Source organism: Nipponia nippon, unplaced genomic scaffold, assembly GCF_047370975.1.
Source record: "Nipponia nippon isolate SJK-2023a ecotype South Korea unplaced genomic scaffold, ASM4737097v1 scaffold_1, whole genome shotgun sequence".
Classification (NCBI taxonomy): domain Eukaryota; kingdom Metazoa; phylum Chordata; class Aves; order Pelecaniformes; family Threskiornithidae; genus Nipponia; species Nipponia nippon.
The window spans coordinates 112528738-112546995 of NW_028262290.1; the positions used below are offsets into that span (position 1 = coordinate 112528738).

General features: G+C 41.7%; 1 protein-coding gene across 2 annotated transcripts in view; it reads left to right on the forward strand.

The window, feature by feature from the left end:
* ITGA9 (integrin subunit alpha 9) overlaps nt 1-18258 on the forward strand; it is a 234529-nt gene that overhangs the window by 160015 nt on the left and 56256 nt on the right. For both annotated transcript variants that reach the window (XM_087767376.1, XM_087767382.1), the window contains exons 19-20: nt 16016-16102; nt 17519-17598. In XM_087767376.1, coding sequence (XP_087623502.1) covers nt 16016-16102; nt 17519-17598 — 167 coding nt within the window. The remainder of the gene's footprint in view (nt 1-16015; nt 16103-17518; nt 17599-18258) is intronic.

Consider the following 18258-nt stretch of genomic DNA (forward strand, 5'->3'; position numbering starts at 1 on the left):
CCACTAGGAAATAAATCCTGGTTCTTTTTTTTTTTTTTATTTCTGATGCCTTATTCTTTTTCTGCTTTTAATTTTAGGAGAAGCATGTTTTGAAGATATGTTTTCGTTATTATAGAATAATAATGTGTATAAACCATGGGTTATCTGTAATAATTAAAAAAAAAAAATTCCTCTGTTAATGTTGCTGTCATGGTTTAACCCCAGCCAGCAACTAAGCACCACACAGCTGCTTGCTCACTACCCCCCACCGGTGGGATGGGGGAGAGAATCGGAAGGGTAAAAAGGAGAAAACTCACGGGTTGAGATAAGAACAGTTTAATAATTGAAGTAAAATAAAATAGAATAGTAGTAGTAGTAATAATAATAAAAATAATAATACACAAAGCAAATGATAACTGTATAATTGCTCACAGCCCGCCAACTGATGCCCAACGCATCCCCAAGCAGCGATCGCTGCTCCCTGGCCAGCTCCCCCAGTTTATCTACTAGGCATGATGTCATACGGTACGGAATAGCCCTTTGGCCAGTCTGGGTCGGCCCCCCTGGCTGTGCCCCCTCCCAGCTTCTTGTGCACCTGGCAGAGCATGGGAAGCTGAGAAGTCCTTGACTAGTGTAAGCACTGCTCAGCAGTACCTAAAACATCAGTGTGTTATCAACATTATTCTCATGCTAAATCCAAAACACAGCGCTATACCAGCTACTAGGAAGAAAATTAAGTCTATCCCAGCTGAAACCAGGACAGTTGCCATGCAACCATGATTTAGTTGTGTGAGATACGTGTGTGTGTGTGAGCGCATATATACATACATCTACAGGTGTAAGTGAGATGAAGGAAACCTTACCCCAGAGCCCTTTCTCTTCCCAATGATTTCCCTGTCTCTGATTTTTTTCATGGGTTATTGGAGTGCATGGACTCATACGCATGAGAATGCACTGCTGTTAGTAAGCTTATCTTAATATATCTGTGCACTGATCATGAGGGAATAATCTAACCCATAAAAAGATATGTGTTCATCCACAATTGTTTTGAAATAAAGGTGTAATCAAATGCAATGTACTGCTGACACATTACAACAGCGTACGTAGTTTGGTTATACACGTAATGGCACGAAGAATATAGGAACATGCAATCTATATATCTAGACATGCTTTTTTTGGACTCTCAAGACCTAATTTGCTTTCCTGGACAATCACATTGTGTCTGGACAGGTATTTAATCCCACAAAGTTTCTGCAGTTTTGTAGATAAAAGCTTTTTTTAGGAATAGCACAGTCTAGATTACTGCTGAATTTAGCTGAAAATGTGTGTCATAACAATTTTTTGTGTAATAGTTTTTATGGTTGCCTTTTAAATATATCGCTATGGAGTCAGGAAATTTTCCCTTAGTCTTTTTTTTCCCTCGGGGTTTTGCTATGTTTTTCTATGTGGAACTTGAAGGACGTGGCGAGTATGTGGAAGGTGCCTGAGGCTTAGTAGTATATTAGTGTATGTACTAGCCAGTGTAATGGTTTCAAAGGGTGTGTCTTCACATTTGTATGAGCAAAGGTTTTACCTTGGTTGACAAACTGATAGTTCATTACTAAGTAGGCACCATTTTGTAATGCTTTGGTACGTGTGGATCATGGATTTTCCCCTTTCTGCACCTAAGTCTCCATTTTCCATGAAATCTTTGCTCTTAATTGAAAAATATTGTGGCAATGCATGATTCGTAAGACTGGCAGTTGTGCACCGGCTTACCTTTTGCAGGTTTCTTTTTTAGATGGGACTTGTAATCAAAGGATGCAGAGAGGAAACAAATGCATGTCAGGTTCAACCTTTTTTAAGCATCTCTTTTGCAAGGATTGGTCTGTGTTGAATATCTTATCACAGTTGGCTCATGGTCCAGCAGTCATCTATGGGCCTCTGGCTGCTTGGCAGAATCGTTAGACCAGGCCAATAAAGGCACAAATTCTAAAATAAGGTGCAAGTACATGGAGGACATAAGCTCTGGATTAGATTTAGTCTTGAATTCCCAGTTTTGTGTTTGGCTGCATTAATATCTCAGGGACTGTTCCTGATGCTGTGGCACTTGCAGCCAGCACTGGAATCCCGCTGGAGAGGAGCATCCAGGCCAGTGCTCCAAATGGAGAGGAGGTTGCTGAGTCCATTTTCCATTTGTCTTGCGGGTGGTGGGAGTTCAGCAGGCCAGCTTGCTTCCCAGTTATTTTTGCTCTTGTTTACTTGTTGTCCTGTTGTTGGATGCAAAAGGCTGTTGCCTGCGCAGTGCCAGGAAATGACGCTGTGTGCCTTTAGAAAGGAGATTTCTACATCTCTTGGAATAAATGAAAATCAGTATTTCAATTGATGGCAGCAAAAGATTTGTTTTTCAAGGTGGCTACCTAAGACAGCATCTGGGAAAGGTGTCTAGTAAATCAACTGAGTGGACTTAGCGGGGGCAATGAATTTTTTCTGCTATCCTGCTGTCTATGGTAGGAAGCAAACAAAAGAAAGAGGTGCTTCATACTACCTCTGGTCAGGCTGTGACACTCCTCGCCACCAGATCAAGTGGGTGCTAAAAAAGTGTGGGGGAGGTAAGCACGTTCATTGACAAGGAATCTACAGGTCGTTAGGGAATACACAGCAACTAACTCTGGCTCAGGACATCTTTGGGTCAAAAACATTTGGAGGCAGGGAGAATATTTTGGGGAAAATAGCTCTGTATGTTTGCCTTGCTCTCGTACCCTTCCCCAGGCACTCAATTTAGCCAGTGTGGAGGCAGGTTACTGGGATGGAGAGCTTATTCATCTTCCCATTGGCCTCTCTGTGTGGCTGTGAAAGTAATCATGTTTTGCCTATGCATGTGCTGAACTGTAAGCAGTCTTTGAAAAGCCAGCCGTTCCTACTGAAAGGGGATAAATGATACAAATATAGGGATGTGCTTTTGTACCGTTACACGCTGATTTATTTAAATCCTGCTGAAACTGAATTTTAGATGTGTTTAGATTTGTGTTGCAAAAAGTGGGCAGCAGGAGTGGCACCAGGATCCCAAGTTCCTTGTGCAGGCTTTTTGACTCTGTTTGCCCTCCCCTGTTGCTAGGCCTGGACACCCATGCTTGCACTGCAGCTCCCATGGTTTTTCTTCTGCTTAGTGACAGCTTTGTACCAGAGACAGGGCTGGTCGGAGAGATCTGTCAGTCAGCCAGCTCTGTCGGACCCTCGGGGCAGTGGGGAAGGGGCAGTGGGCCCCGCCTCGGGCTGTGTCTTAGCTTAGCTGTGCAACCCATGACGCTGGTCCTGAAAAATAAGAATATTAAATTATCTGTGTGATTAGAATGCATGTTAGAAGTGATGGTTGCCATCCTTTCAGTATGGAGCTGGAAAACTCATGCAAAAGTAAATGGTGTGTATCAAAATCTACTGAAGAGACCCCGCAAACATAAGTGTAACCTGCACATGCTTGGCTCCTCAACTGTAATATCTACTGAAGGTAATAACCTGTGGGGTACAAAATACCTGCTGTAGAGTGGCTGTGGTCAGGTCATTTGCAGTGTGTGTGTGTGTGTGTGTGTGTGTGTGTGTGTGTGTGTGTTACTGATTTTGGCTCTAGGAAATATTTTCTTTTGCTTGGCTGCAAGTACACAGTTCCTTTTTATTTTGTCTTGTACCTTGCTAATGAATGGGGCAATGTATATATGCATGCATGTGTGAGTGTGTGTAAGGAAGAAAGCAGCTGAATTTATTCAAAAAACGGTATGATATGAATAGACTGAAAATATATATACTTCTGACAACACTGAGTTGACTTAAGAATCCTGTATGTCCCTAATCCTTCTCCAACTAAGGGTGAGCAGTCTATTTTTTTTTTAATCAAAAATAAACTTTCAGTCAAATTGATGGTATAGTCAGAACTTCAGAAAGTTGAATGATTGGTGTTTCCAGTTGTTTCAGCTCTTTGATCCAAGAGGAAAAAAAGTCTTAGCTTTTTTATTATTATCCCTTTGATTTTTGTCTGTCTCTCTCTTTTTTTTTTTTTTTTTTTTTTTTTTTTTTTTTTTTAATGCAGCAGCCATAGATCTATCCATATGTATTTATAGGGCAAGGAGTATAGCAATAGGAGCAACATATATTTTGGAAATATCTGTGAGGTCAGATATCTGTGAAGGTACCTGACATGGTGTGATATCTTACCAGCTCTGTTACAATCATGATGTCCTTTCTCCCATTTCTCATCTGAACTGCCTATGGAGGAGAAAATAAAAATGATTAGGTTATGGTCATGAGTGGAACCAGTGGGTTAATCCCAGTTTGAAACCAGTATCCTTTTGTCTGTCTGCCTCAGCTGAAAAATAGTATGAGCAGTAAACCTCAAATGAAGTTTGATGTTAGGGCTTTTTTTTTTCTGTCTTTTTTCCCCAGTTGACTGTACATAGTTTTGAAATGCTGCATGCAAAGAAGAGCAAGAGGAAAGGGGCCTGTTTATTGTTTTAGCCACAGAGCTCCAAGCAAAGAATTCTCCCTCTTTCTATTCCAAGTAATAATTATATTTTTCCACTATAGAAAGTATTTGTTATATGAAAGGCACTTGTGTCTTAATAGAAGTTACGAGCCTGATTCTTTAGTGAGGATTACAAAGGACAGGTGAAAACTGGATCACTGGAATGGCTTTTTTTTGGTTTTACTAAACATTGAATTCATACAGGCTTAAAAGGTAGTAATTTCTTGGTAATGATAGATATGAATTACGTTAAACTATTCAGTAGGTAAGTCAAACTTGCAAATCTGTCTTGTATTCCAAGCTTGATGCTACACTACTTTGCATTTTTAGTAGTTTTTTAATTGTGGAGTGACAGTAACTGCCCCATCCTACAAGCAGGTAGCCCTTTTGTCCTTACCTTTCTTGGTTCTCTGAAGAGGGGAAGCGACGCAGCAAACAAGAAAGGCCACTTTTGAGAGACAGCTGATCATAATACAGTCTTAAATGAAGTCGTCTTGTTAGAAGTACCTTGTCATTGCTTAGCATCCTTTAAAGGAAGGAAGGACAAAAGAGAAGGTCAATTTGCAAGAGGGAGAAACCAGAAAGGGATCCAAGTGCAAGTGGGGTTCCCTGCCACAGCCTGCTCAAGATGGGTTTTGCTTAAATACTGCAAGGGACAGAGGATTTAATATGAATCCTTCCTGCAAAAAGAACGCTCTTCCTTTTTCTGTAGACAATGAATGAACTGACTTTGGGGCTGGTACTGATCTTCCTCCAACATCTCCCAGATCGTTCTTCCATGGAAGCAGGCAAATCCCATCCCAAAGCTGCCCCCAGCCTGAGACAAGTGTTAAAAGCAAGGAGGAGCGTTGGCACAAAGTGGTTGGGGGAAGCTCTCAAGCCCTCACGTGCTCCTCCAAAGCCTCAGATAGCAAAACGCCCAGAAAATGGCATGACAAGAGGCTTCCTTGGGAAGTTTCCAGTGCCTGCAGTCAAGGTAGCTGCTGGCCTCCTACTTGCAGCCTTTCAGCTCAGGTGGTTCCTCCCCGATGGGATCTAGGAAGTGTTAGAGGCTCGTGGGGATGGGAGGGAAAAGGCAGCTTGAGCTTTCTAGCCCTGGGAAAACGTTTGATTTGGGTTGTGTTCAGGAGTTAGGGAGGCCTTCAGGAGCCTGAGGTTATCCTGACTGGACCGGCAGCCCCCTGCGCTGAGAAGAGAGACACGAGTGCCAAGCCTGAGCTAATGCGTCTTCGCTGGGGCATGGAGGTAGCTGCAGGGGCCAGAGGCCCAGCATGAGTTACTGGACTGATAGTGTCAGCAATGATGTCACTTCTCAGATGCTAATTGCTGCTGGGGGGGGGGGGGGGGGTGGCCTCAGAAATGCAAACTTGTCGTTAAGAACCAGATTCCAAAAAATACAGATTTGCTCTGCTGAAAACTGTTTTCTTCTGTGACTGCTTTTGCGCCACTATCTGTGGAAAGGATGTAAAAGCAAGGCTCTTGTCTCTCTTCCAGACTTTTATGAGTCATAGTAAAGACATCACAGGGAAAGTCTGGCCATTACTTGCCTGGACAACTCCACTGGGGACACTGGTCATCCACCACTGTAAAATAGGCTGTACTTCTACTTGTACACCATCCTGTACTTGGGGGACACTCTATAAGTTTATGCTAAATAACAAGCTCTACGCGACTTAGTCATACGGCCCACTGCGCCCAAATTTAAAGGGCATTCCTTATGTTATTAATAACACCCAGGTAATGCCTGAGGGTGCTCTGGTGGATGAGCGTTGTTGTGGGGGCAGGTGGAAGTCTGACCTTTAAGCTGCTCCCGCTCTGCTGGAAGAGTACATGTAGCCATACATTAACGCATATGGAAAAGGGTCATACAGTCAGGCCTGACCAAACAGCGTAGTTGAAATGTGACGAAACTCGGGATGAACGAGGGACAGCTGACCTAACAGTTCTATGGGGATGGTGGATCTTGGTGATGTTCCCTGGGTTATTTTCTATATCTTGAAGAAATTAAGTTCAGCAGTTCTCAGCAATCGGGGAAAAGAAAGATTTAGCTTGCATAGTACAGTGAAAGCTGATGTAAGTCTAATTGTTCTGTTAAAAATGAGAGTTAGTGTGGCAGCAAAGGAGGTGAAACTTCTCAGGGTGGCACCAAATCCCCCTTTCTCTTTATAGCTTCACCACCTGCCCTGCCAGGTCACTTAAAACATGGGAGAAGCAAAAACACGATCATTGTTGTTGACCAGTTCTGAAACTTGTTTTGGGGCTTAATCACTTATGTTAGCTGAGTGAACAATTTCTGCTGCTGCTTCTGCTTCTGAGATGATGTGCTTTAAAAATCTGCTGTGCTAGCTTTTCGCCACTTACTTAAGATAAATGTTTATGAAAGAGAAAGAGAGAGAAAAAATAAGAATGTTGGGAATATCCAGTAAATAGAAAAGTTCTTGACTTTCTCTCCCTTTTTGCTCAGAGATTTGCTGTGTCGGCGGGGATCGGTGAGCTCATGTTCTATAAATAGGCTTCATCCAGGGAGGAGAGGGAAGAGGCGGGAGGCTTTAATTAATTATATAGAAATAGTTGTTTTCACAAAATAAGCAGCAAATCCAAGATGTTTGAAGCCAGGCTTGCTGGGCCTGGGGGTGGGGTGTGCCTACAGCATTTACTAGTGAGATCATGGAATAGGACAGAAAATCTCTTCCTAATGCCAAAGAAAACTCCCCCCCCCCCCAACCCCAGTTCTTTTTATGAAACAACTGTTAACGTTCCCCAACCCTCTTTGAAGCTTATTTTCTGATAATGCATCAAAGGATCGATTCATTATCAGAATACAGGTCCAGACATCTCCCTCCTCCAGATCTTTATATGCACATTTGGCTGCGTGCATGTCAGCATACTCGGCATATGTGGTGTTGCTTGCTCATGTAAGCACTGGGATGACAAGGGTCTTCGCTGGTGAAACAGCAATTTGTGGAGCTGCAGAATGTGCAACGTTCACGTTTGCTGATTCAGTTTGTTAGGGCAATATCTATGTGTTGAAAAGTAAAGGAAAACTTCCAGTCCCTGTGACACATTTAAAACAGACCCTTGCAACATGCACACGAAATCATTTTATTCCATTTTATAATTGGACTGGATATCCAATATTCTTCAATCATTGCATTCAAGAGGTTAGACAGATGCTAGTGTCATGACAATGTCTAGCTGAGCAAGTCCATATTGAATCTATAGCTCTCTCTCTGTAATATTTTTCCTAGCAGGCAATGATAAACAATGATTTTCACACTATAGTTGCTATTGCTGCTGATTTATCATTGACTCATCCTTCATGTTATTCACATTGTTACTTGCGTTTCACCTGTGTTTGGAAATTATTTACAACAGAAGAAACCTGTGAAGCTCGGGCAACAGAGCTGTTATGTTAAAAGAGTAAAGTCATCTTAATTTTTTTCCATCATGAACATTTTTTTATTCCTTATGTGTGATTCTGTCACACACTTTGCTTTGGCAAGTGCAGAAGTGCATGTAGAAGAGTTTCTGAACACAAGGTGTTTGCTTGAAGTCGCTGAGTAAACCATGTGTCAAAAAACTGCAATAAAACTCATGAGATTTTTGCTCTGAAAGCAGAAATTCCCTGAAATACACATGAGAATTTTTTCCTGGCCCTTTAATTGCTTTTAAAGCCAATAGCCACCTGTGCTGGACCACTGCAATCCGTCTTCAAAGCTACTATCAGTACTAGGATATTTTTTTTTTCAGGCCACATTGCATGCTCACAGCTCACGAGAGGCACCGTGGCCTTCCCACTGTGTGCCACCGCTGCTGCCTGGGAAGCCGGCCCCAGGGAAGCAGTGCATCCCGCTGCCGTGCACAGCTTTCCATGCGCCTTCCTATGTCTGACCCCCTGTTTGTGCAGTGTTGATGGCAATAGGTGTTTGAATGCTTTGTGCATTTGGAACTCCTGAAACAGATGAGCAAAAAAAAAGGAAAACCAAGCCCCAAAACTGCTGGCTCAGTTTGAGAAGTACTGAGATTTCCAAATGTGAGCAAGTTGCTGATGCCTTCGGCATTTGCTGTGAGCCGAAGGAGTTGGGGAAGGTCTGCGCCTGGCAGGGTCTGGCCCAGAAACACAAAGGAAATATTAACTGTCTGCTCAGCAAACAGAGAGTATTGCTGACAAAGAGGCAAAGCAGACATCAAACTGCTAGTTGTACTAGTAAAACAGAGGCCCAAAGGGCTTTCGGCAATGATAATCAGAACAACTTTTAAGAGGTATCTGAGGTAGATCAGACCCACCATTTCAGTCATTTCAGATTATTTTTGCTTGAATTGTTGTACAGCGCCAGGAAGAGTTTCCGGTCACTAATACCACTGATCCTCTTTGTGTTCTTGCAGTTTTAAAATACACACTGAAGCCCCATTTTGGAGGAAAGCATGGTATCTGTGGAATTTTGTGTTAGAAAATCTGAGCTGTTGTATGCACAAGAAGGGGCCTCCAAGATTAAATTACTCTGAGCTGCACTTGCACACAGTCATAGGGAAACTCAGCATGGACTGGTCTTTTTATCTGAAAAAATCCCCAAACTTTCAGGAGCTCAGGCATCCCTAATTGCTCTTGTACATGTGGGTAACTGTGACCTATGTTCTTTGGTGACCTCAGTTGCTGTGGAAAGAAAGTACATCAGTATGCTCAGGTGGCTATTAAATGAATTGACAAATCTTCATATACTTGAAGCCTCAGTGAAGGCCTTAAGAGAATTGTGAGGCAGGGAGAGATAAGGGTAGGAGTAAAAATTACACTCTCAAAACCCTAGGGAAACCCAGTGGGGAAAGTTGTTGATAGTACAACCGAAGGGCTTAGACCAAGATTACGAAGAGTGATTTGAAGAACCCAACTCAAACATGATCAAAGAGGTGAGCCTTTATTTTAGGTTCCTGACATGGGAGGTGTTTGTGCTACCCGGTTTTGCTAGCTAAGTGCATAGGAAGCAGATTACCAGCTGTGAACAGACATATGTTCAGTGATATGTCCCAAAAGAAGCTCTTAAAATGCAGGTCAGGTCTATATAATTGTCCTGTTGGGTGGAACAAAACTTCCAGATGTTCATCTAAACTCTCATTTGGGAAAGTGTCCCTCTTCGCCAAAAGTACAAATTGGAATTATGGAGGTATAAGTATGTGCTTTAAGTCAGGGTCCATGATGAGAACAAAAAACTGTATGAATTTAGCAAAAGTGTATTTTTCCCAGTGCCTGATGTAAGCTTCTACTTTTGGTATGGGTCAGAGAACCTACATTTCCAAATAACTGGTGGGGAGAGTTAGTAGTAAAGTCTATGTACTGGAGAGTATTTAGTAGGTAGATGCGTAGTATCTTAACTTTTGAGACTTAGCGTAGCATGAAGTGGACAGTGCAAGTAGCCCTCCTTTGTGATATTTTCTTAGCGTATTTGTTTCAGAACTTCTCAGATGAGGATACTGTTCGCAGTCCCCTGTAGTGTCAAGTCTAATGGTTCACAGACACAGGCATTATAGAACAAGAAAACCAATAACAACAAGAAAAGCAATAACAAGAGCGTGTGCTCTGGCAACAGGTGCAGCATTCCTCAATATTCACTCTTGTCATTCTTCTTTTGTACCCTTTGGAAAATGTGTAGCAGCATAAAAAAAACCTAACAAGTTAAATAAATTCTCAACATCTTCAAAACAGGAGTGTTCTGCCAACATATTATCAAGGCTTCCAGGACGTTTTCTACTTTGTTCCAGAGCATATGTGCTAGTAGCCAGGATTTGCAGTGGATACTTTTTTTCCATCTAAACAACAACAAAAAAGCTTTAATTTGAATATAGCCAAGGAAAGAGAAATATAAACTGCTGGTAAATGCATTTTCTAACAAGTTGGGGTTTTTTTCTTCTAAAAAAATATACGGATTCTCTTAACAATTCTGCAATTAAGATATTTTCAGTGCCTTTCATTAGTGATTTTAATCCATTCAAAAATAACAGCTAGGCAGAAGAGTATTTAAAAGGGTGAGGTCAGCTCTGGCACAGATAATCAACAGTATTCAGAGCAGTACTGAACTTAGAGTAAGTTCAGAAATTAATATAACTTTCTGTTGACTATCTTGGTATGATTTTATTAATAAAATCAGTTTGAGCCATATCTGGCACATCATTTTGCAAGTTTAGCATTGTTCTGTTGCATCTACCTGTTGACATTTCAGATGTAGTATCTACTAGTAGCTTGTGTGCTTAGAAGCACAGACAGCTGGCAGGCCATAAATGAGCGTTAGGATGTTGAATTCACACCTTCTCTGTGAGAGCACTGGTGAGTGCAAAATAACACAAGTGGCCTATACTTTTATATTTGTTTGCTTTGCTGATAGTCATAATTTGGTAGAAGAGTTGTCAGATGGAGAAGAGCCTGGTACTGGAGATCGTTGAAAGGGAGTTAACGGGCTGGGGGAGATTACTCAAGAAGATTCTTGAGGCAAGGAGCTTGCAACCTATCATGGATGGGGATGAGGGGTGGGAGCAAGCTGAGGAAGCATGCTGATGACTTTGGATTGGGGCCAACATCTGTTCAGATTTTGGTTGGACCTAAGTGAGGCAGAGAAGAGTCAGGGTGTATTGGCTGATCAATAAGTCATCACACATGAGCTATGCGAGACTCCCTTGGGAAAAAAACATACGTGATCTGATTTGACAACAGTTAGTCAAGGTGAAGCTGAGGAATTTTCAATATCCTTCTTTGGGCTGTGCCATTTCATGTATGGTGGATGTTTCTAGTCATCTGCATTCAGGAAGAGGGACCTCAATCAGGAGCAACATGTTGTGTTGGTATGTCAACATGAAGACTCTTCACAGAGGCAGAGTCTCTGACCTGTGACTGTGTTTTATCTGGAGCCAGGCAACCTTTTTTCCACCAGCAGTTCTCTCTTACTGTTTTCTTAAGGCATTCACTTTTCCTTCTTCTTAAGTCTTAGATTTGGCAGTTAACCAAGTTGAAAAGGACCCTTCAAAGTCAAAGTAAACAATATTTAAGAAATCTTCTAAAAATGTTTGTTTCAGGAGGAGAGGGGACAAACAGCAGCTGTCTTTGAGCAGGGTTTGGCTCTAATACAGGACGTTTCAAGGATCATACCTAAAGTAATCTGGTATTCTGCTTCAGCTGGCACTGGTCTCACCTTTGTACCATGAGAACATTGGGCCCATCAAATACTATCAAGGGAATACAAGCTTTTTAAATGCCGAAATACATTCAGTGAAAGACTTACTTGGTATGACCTGTTCTAGTGCTGACAAGCTGTTTTCTTAGTGATAACCTTCCTTATGTGGCCTGAAAAAGGTGTGATTCTCTTGCAGTCCAGTTACGATCTCTGTGATAGGAAAAGAGCAAAGTCTGGGGTACTTCTATGTCTTATCCCCAGATAACCAACTAGGTGAAGCCAGTAAAAGGATATTGCTCTTCAGTTATTCTGAGGTAAGATAACGATCCCATAATCCAGCATCCCATCTATGTGGATAAAAAGCTTTACTCATGTTGAAATGCTTTCTAGACCAAGCTGAATGTATTATTTTAAACATTCAGCTTGATCTAGCTTGTTACCTGTCTGAAGCAAATTACTTTGTGAGCCCCTTACTTCTGGTTAGGTATCTGGGTTGTTTGGGGCAGTAAGGATTTGACTGCACGTAGTGTATGGGTTAGGGAGAAGAGTATGAGGAGACACTGCTCCAAGGCACATCCCACATTGTCAGCCTGCAGTCAGATATACTCAGGGCTCCACTTCTGCTGAGACCGGTACTGGCCAAAGATGCCAGTGGAGGAGAGGGCTGGTGTCCCCCGGTGAAGACTGCGTGGTGCACCAGGCGACTGTCTGAAACAGCAGAGAGATGGGGAAGAACTGGGGAAGAACATGAGCATTGCTGAAATTTCTCCTCTCAAGCCTTAAAGTTAGCAAATAACAGCGTTCCCAGGTTGCTGCTTCTACACACTACATTAATATGATCTTTACCAGCTTCCTGCACTACTTAGTTGAAACCGCACGTAAGATTTATACTTCAAACACTTATGTCCAAAAATAAGGCCATTTTGTTACACGTCTGCTCATACACCTGATTACATGGCCCAGGGATTATGTTTGACAGCATTATGCTACAGAATTTAGGTTGAGTTGTTGTTTCCCCATGTGCTCCTTATAATGGAGTTAGAACGTTTCATTGGTCATGTTATAATTATCAGGAACTTTTCTTTCTGCAATAAAGGACTTTGAGAAACAGACTGAGCGAGCCTGAGCTTCATGTTTCTCATACCCAGGTCTGCATTTGTTATGCACTAATAGTACAGCTATTTGGCTAATTAGTTTGCTATTTATCTGATTGACTCTCCTAAGAATATGAAATGCTGTGAACTGTTTCAGAAAGAAAACAAAGTTTTCCAGATAAAGCTTCACACTGTCTCATTGGAAGGGAAACTTCCAACCCCTTTGGCTATGTTTTCTAAGCAAACTAGAAGCTGCTATGGAAACTCATGCAGTAAGCTGAGTTCTCAGCTGGGTTATATTGTCGTAGAGAAGCATTCCACACTAAAAGCCTTACCTAACATCAGCAAGAAGTGTCATCCAAAATTTCTGGAAGCCCTGAGTTGCACTGTTTCCATTCCCTATTTGTTAGATGAGACAGCACCAACCCTTCAGCTTGCTGGAATAGTGTGAAAATTGAATTTATTTAGTGCTTACAGAGTACCCACGTGTTACAGAGCTGAACACCGTAAGGAAACCCCATGAAGAAACAATTTTCTCTCTCTCCAGAACAGTGCACTGCAGATAAAACCTGAAGCCAGACAGTGAGCAGTGAAGGAAAAACAAAATGTTTACTCATTAGCTGAGCTTCTCCATCCTAATCACAGAGCAAGGCAACAGGTCCATGGGAAAAGTTTTCTGGGTAACCTGTGTAATTTAGAAATGTGCAGAAGACTGAACCAGTGTGGTGCAGGCAAACTTATTTCTGCTATTTCCTAGCATTGAAAGCATTAATAACGTTGTATTACTATTAAACGTTAAACTGGGTGGTATGCTAATGAAGCCAGAAGGTCATTCAAGTCAATCTTACTGCATCCATTAAGCTGTTGCAAGCAACAACAGCAAAACCAGCCAATGCAACGTTATCTGTCATTTCCTTAACGGGCCATTATAAAACAACTGGCATCTGCCTGCCTGCTGTCAGGGCTGCAAAGGCAGGCAGCCGCCAACATGCAAAATGAAAAAGTACTTGCACTTCTTCCATTATCAAGATGAGAGTTCTTTCTGTTATCATGTTGTTTGACATCTCTGAAGTGATGTGGCCTTCAGGAGAGGAGGCAACCTCTTGGGTCTGTCTGGGCACTGTCACCACCAGACAGCTATGTAAATAGAAACCCCTCTTGAATGAACAGAGGCTGGGAGTTGATGAAAGAGAGTTCATAGGTTGCCACAGTTAGACAGCAAGGGACATTTGAACAACACAGAACCAAGAATGTTCCCAGAGGAAACAGCTGTGAAATTTTTCATTTGGTTACGCAGCTGCTCAGAGTTTGTGTTCACTTGATCACTCGCATAAAACTGGAGAACCTCCCAGATTGCCGAGAGGAAAAGGCAAGTGAAGGGGATGCTTCACCATTAAGCACTTGCTCTGCTGTTTTGTGTTAAATGGAGGAGAAAATCTAACACAGCATATGAGGATGGCAGCTTTGTATGACTGAACCTAGATATTTGATTTGCTGAGCAGTGCCATCTTTTGTATTTCTAGAAGTAGAAACATAATGAAGATTGCAAGGAAACAAATCCATAAAGAAGCTGAATGTGGAGGCCACTGCTCTGGCATTTGGGTAGCACTGGAGTAATATCTTGCCATCAGGCATCTCCAAGCATGCATGGATTTTCTCTTTACATTATTTTCTTTTCATATGAAACCAGTGAAATGAGTCAGATAAGAAAGGTAGCATTAGGGCTATAGTTTTCTATAACTGTGTGCCCTGATTTGAACCATGATTTTGAAGGTAAAGGAGACCTTGTCTTTCAGGTATCACAGGAAGCAGTTAAAAGATCAAGAATCTGAATGCTGTCAGACTCATAATTAGGATAATAGCAACGTCTATCTGCAGAGCACTAATGTTGTGCTCGGGTCAGAACGTGAAAAGCAGAGAGGCATTTCCTGGAGATGCTTACAGCCTGAGTCCATGATTCAGGAAGATACTTCCACAAGTGCCTGTTTGAGCTGAGAATGGTACTCATGTAAACGCTTAATTTTAAGCGCATATTTAAAGCAGAACTCATATTTGAAGTGATTTAGGAAATGTGCATAAGGAAACAGAGCCTGGGCTTCGCAAACTGCTGTAGATACCGAAAATAGGTCAAATAAATCATGTCCTGTAGCTAAGAGATTCTCAGCTACGTGTCTAGAATAGAGTTAATTTCTAGATTCAGATGTCTAAATTTAGGCATTCATATTGTAGCTGTATAACATCAATACCATAGCTCCAGTGATGATCTAGTCAATACTAGGGCCTAGAGAGGTATTCAGCCCAGTCTAAACTAAACACCTGCATTTGGTCTGCTGAATCGTTTTCTACATCCATTGACTACGATGGGAGCACTGATATCTAGGTGACATAGCAATCAGTTGCTGTGTAGGCACCTAAAAGTGCATATCAGATTCCAGAGCTGAATTGCACTCCTAAAGTTTAGTGAGATGAACTTGTCCACAGTGACAGAGCATAAAACTGTTCCCTGATAATCTGGAGATAAGAACGTGCTAACCTGGAGCCAGACACTTATTTTATGGAGCAAGGAAACACTCTCCATTCAACAGAAATATTTCTGTTGTTATAGTGGAGTCACCAGTCAAGCAGGATAGGGCTGCTCTAACCTTTTTCATTTGTATTATTGGCAGTGTTCATAGTCTGTCGATGTTAAGCATGAGGAGAGGCTTATCCCTCTACTTTATCTATGCCCCCATTGTATCACTAAAGAAAGTTGGTATCCATACCAGTGTGGCTCATCCTGTAGACCAGAGAAAGAGATCAGGACACCAGGACCAGATTAATGTTTTCTCCAGCATCTGTGCATGGCATGATTTGATCACTGTTGCCCAACACAGTTCTCTCTTTATGATACTGGTAACTGGAAAAACTACCTTGGGGAACCTGTATTCTGAACTATTTGAAAGCTGTCTTTTAATAAACAGAGGGAACAACTGATGGTCTGAGTTATCCAAGAACTCGGGCTGACCCTCTGACTCTAATGTGCTTAGTCATGCAGTATTTCCCCATGGTCTGCCTCTCGGAGCAATGTTCTGATGGTTGTCTTCTTTCCAGTGCTGGTCTGACTGAGGTTGGAGTAAGGAAGTGCAACACTGCACTTCTCCTTATTCAGTGAGTGTTAGTTTTCTGGGAATAACGGTGCTATGGTGGGAAATATTTAGTTTTCTATGATACTTCATCACAACAGTATTTCTTAGTAATCTTCTTTTTCTTCCCAAATCTATCATCTCATGGTCTTTTTTATTTTCTTACAGGAGGAGCTGGGCATTGCCTGTGAGTTGCTGGAGTCAGACTTCCTCAAGTGCAGCGTGGGATTTCCGTTCATGAGATCGAAATCTAGGGTAAGGTGATTTGCAGAGTGATGGTCCGTTCACCTCTTTGTCTCTAAGGAGTGGCTGGAAGGGCAACTGCTCTGTTAAATGTGTGTGACTGATACTTTCTGTAGCTTTCTAACCCAGATATCCGAGCCTTTCACAGTTACAGAGGGTAGCTGTCCTCTTTCCCACCAGATAGAGCCAATGGCAGTACCCTGTGCACTACAGTACAATGCTCTTGAAAAATGATGCAAGAGTTGCAGCTTCGAAAAACTTATATATTTCCTCTGCAGAAAATTAGAAAAAGACTCTCTGTCATATTTATGTTGCCTTATTCTGTTTTTATTTTTGTCTTCTCTCACATTAAAGTGCAACTAAACTCGTATGAACGACAATGAAAATGTCTTAATGACTTTTTCATATTATGGTCTCCTGGTAGCTTTTAAAGAGGGTTTTGCTTGGTAGTAGAAGATGAACTCTCTCATAATGTTTAGAAATCCCACTGGCTTCTTCCTGTCACTAAATGGAGCTGTACAAATGACCAACCCAGAAAGGTGAGAAGATGAGGAATAACTTCAGGATGAGCTGAACAAAATGAATCTCAAGTTTTTCAGAAAATTCCCATTTCAAAACCTAATCCTTTCCATTTGAATTGACATATCCTTTGACCCGACATGAAATTTTTTCCTTTATGTGTTTTATTGACTGTAATGTGCTCTTTTGAAACATTTTAAAAGATTTTAAATATAATAAAAAAAATAAATGCAGTAGCAAACATTATCTGGAATATGAGAATTTCAGTGTTTTGCTTCAGAATGACATAGTTGGATTATCTTCAGGTTTTTTTCAGCAAGCCATTGAAATTAGCATGAATTTGGAAATTGTTTCACTTGGCCAAAAACTGTTTTGGAGTTAGGTAGGGAAGTTGTTGCATGGAAAAGTTAATGTAGCACTACAGTGGTCATCAAAGTAGGTTCTCTTTTCAGAATTAGCACCTGATTTTGTCCATTATGATGGGTGGCCTGAACGTTGCTTTAGCTTGTGCCGATTGTTCCCAGTCTCTGCGCAGGCCTATGAGATGATCTTTATTCCCCCAAAAAGATCTCTTCACCAGCAAGTAGCGTATAGATTGGTGCTGAGGTAGTTTCAGGTAGTGATCCCCTTATACTAGAAGACTCTTCCCCTGGCAGATGATTTCCTCAAGAAATATCTTTGAATGGCAGTTCTAGTAAAGGCAACGAAGGAAAAATTGGACTCTCTAGTATTTGAACAGAGACAACATTGCTAAGATTTAAAAGCTACTGTACAGTAGAGGAGGCCCTCTTACATGTATCAAAATACACTTTTGTACAGCTACACCAGTAAAATATATGGGAAGTTTCAGAATAAATACATTTTGAAGCAATATACTGTGTCTCTAAATACCGCTTTTTCTTTGCACAGTATGAGTTCAGTGTGATCTTCGATACAAGCCACTTGTCTGGGCAGGAAGAAATGCTTACCTTCCTCGTCACTGCCCAAAGGTAAGGGAACCTTTGTATGTCTTGATGACTTGGAATATTCTTTGTTGCATGAAGTGTGCATTGCATATGCTTGACAATCATGTGACAGCAGTCACAGACGCGTGTATGTGCAGTAATGAGGATAAATTATAGGGCTAAATGCATGTATTTTGTTAATGGCAGTTGTACTAGATGATCATCGTAGGAGGATCCATGTGATGCAGCTTCCTGAAAAATGAAGTAGGATCGTGCTTAGGATTTCTTTGCCCAGGCAGTTGCCATTCTGAAGGAGCATTTTGTGTTCTCTCAGTCAGAAGGCCCTTGTGTTTCTGCGCCCATCCCTTTGGGCCCTGTATCAAGCTCAGCTCAGCTGCAGTTGACGATCAGCACCAGGCAGACCCATTTGTTCCAGCATTTGAATGAAATAAGCGTGCTTGGATGCAAACCAAAAAAGATAAATACTTTCGTCAGATGGTCAGGGATCTCACTGGCAGTTTCCAAAGTTGCATGTCTATTTTTTCCCCTCTGGATCTTCAGCGAGCTATGAGAGACTGCATGAAACAGCTGAATAGGGTACTTCCACAAGGGCACTTGGAGCAGTCATTGAAGTAGAGTGTGATGCCAAATATGTGTGCATAGGGATTTTATCTCGGGCAGAATAAAAGGTGTGACACATGCTCT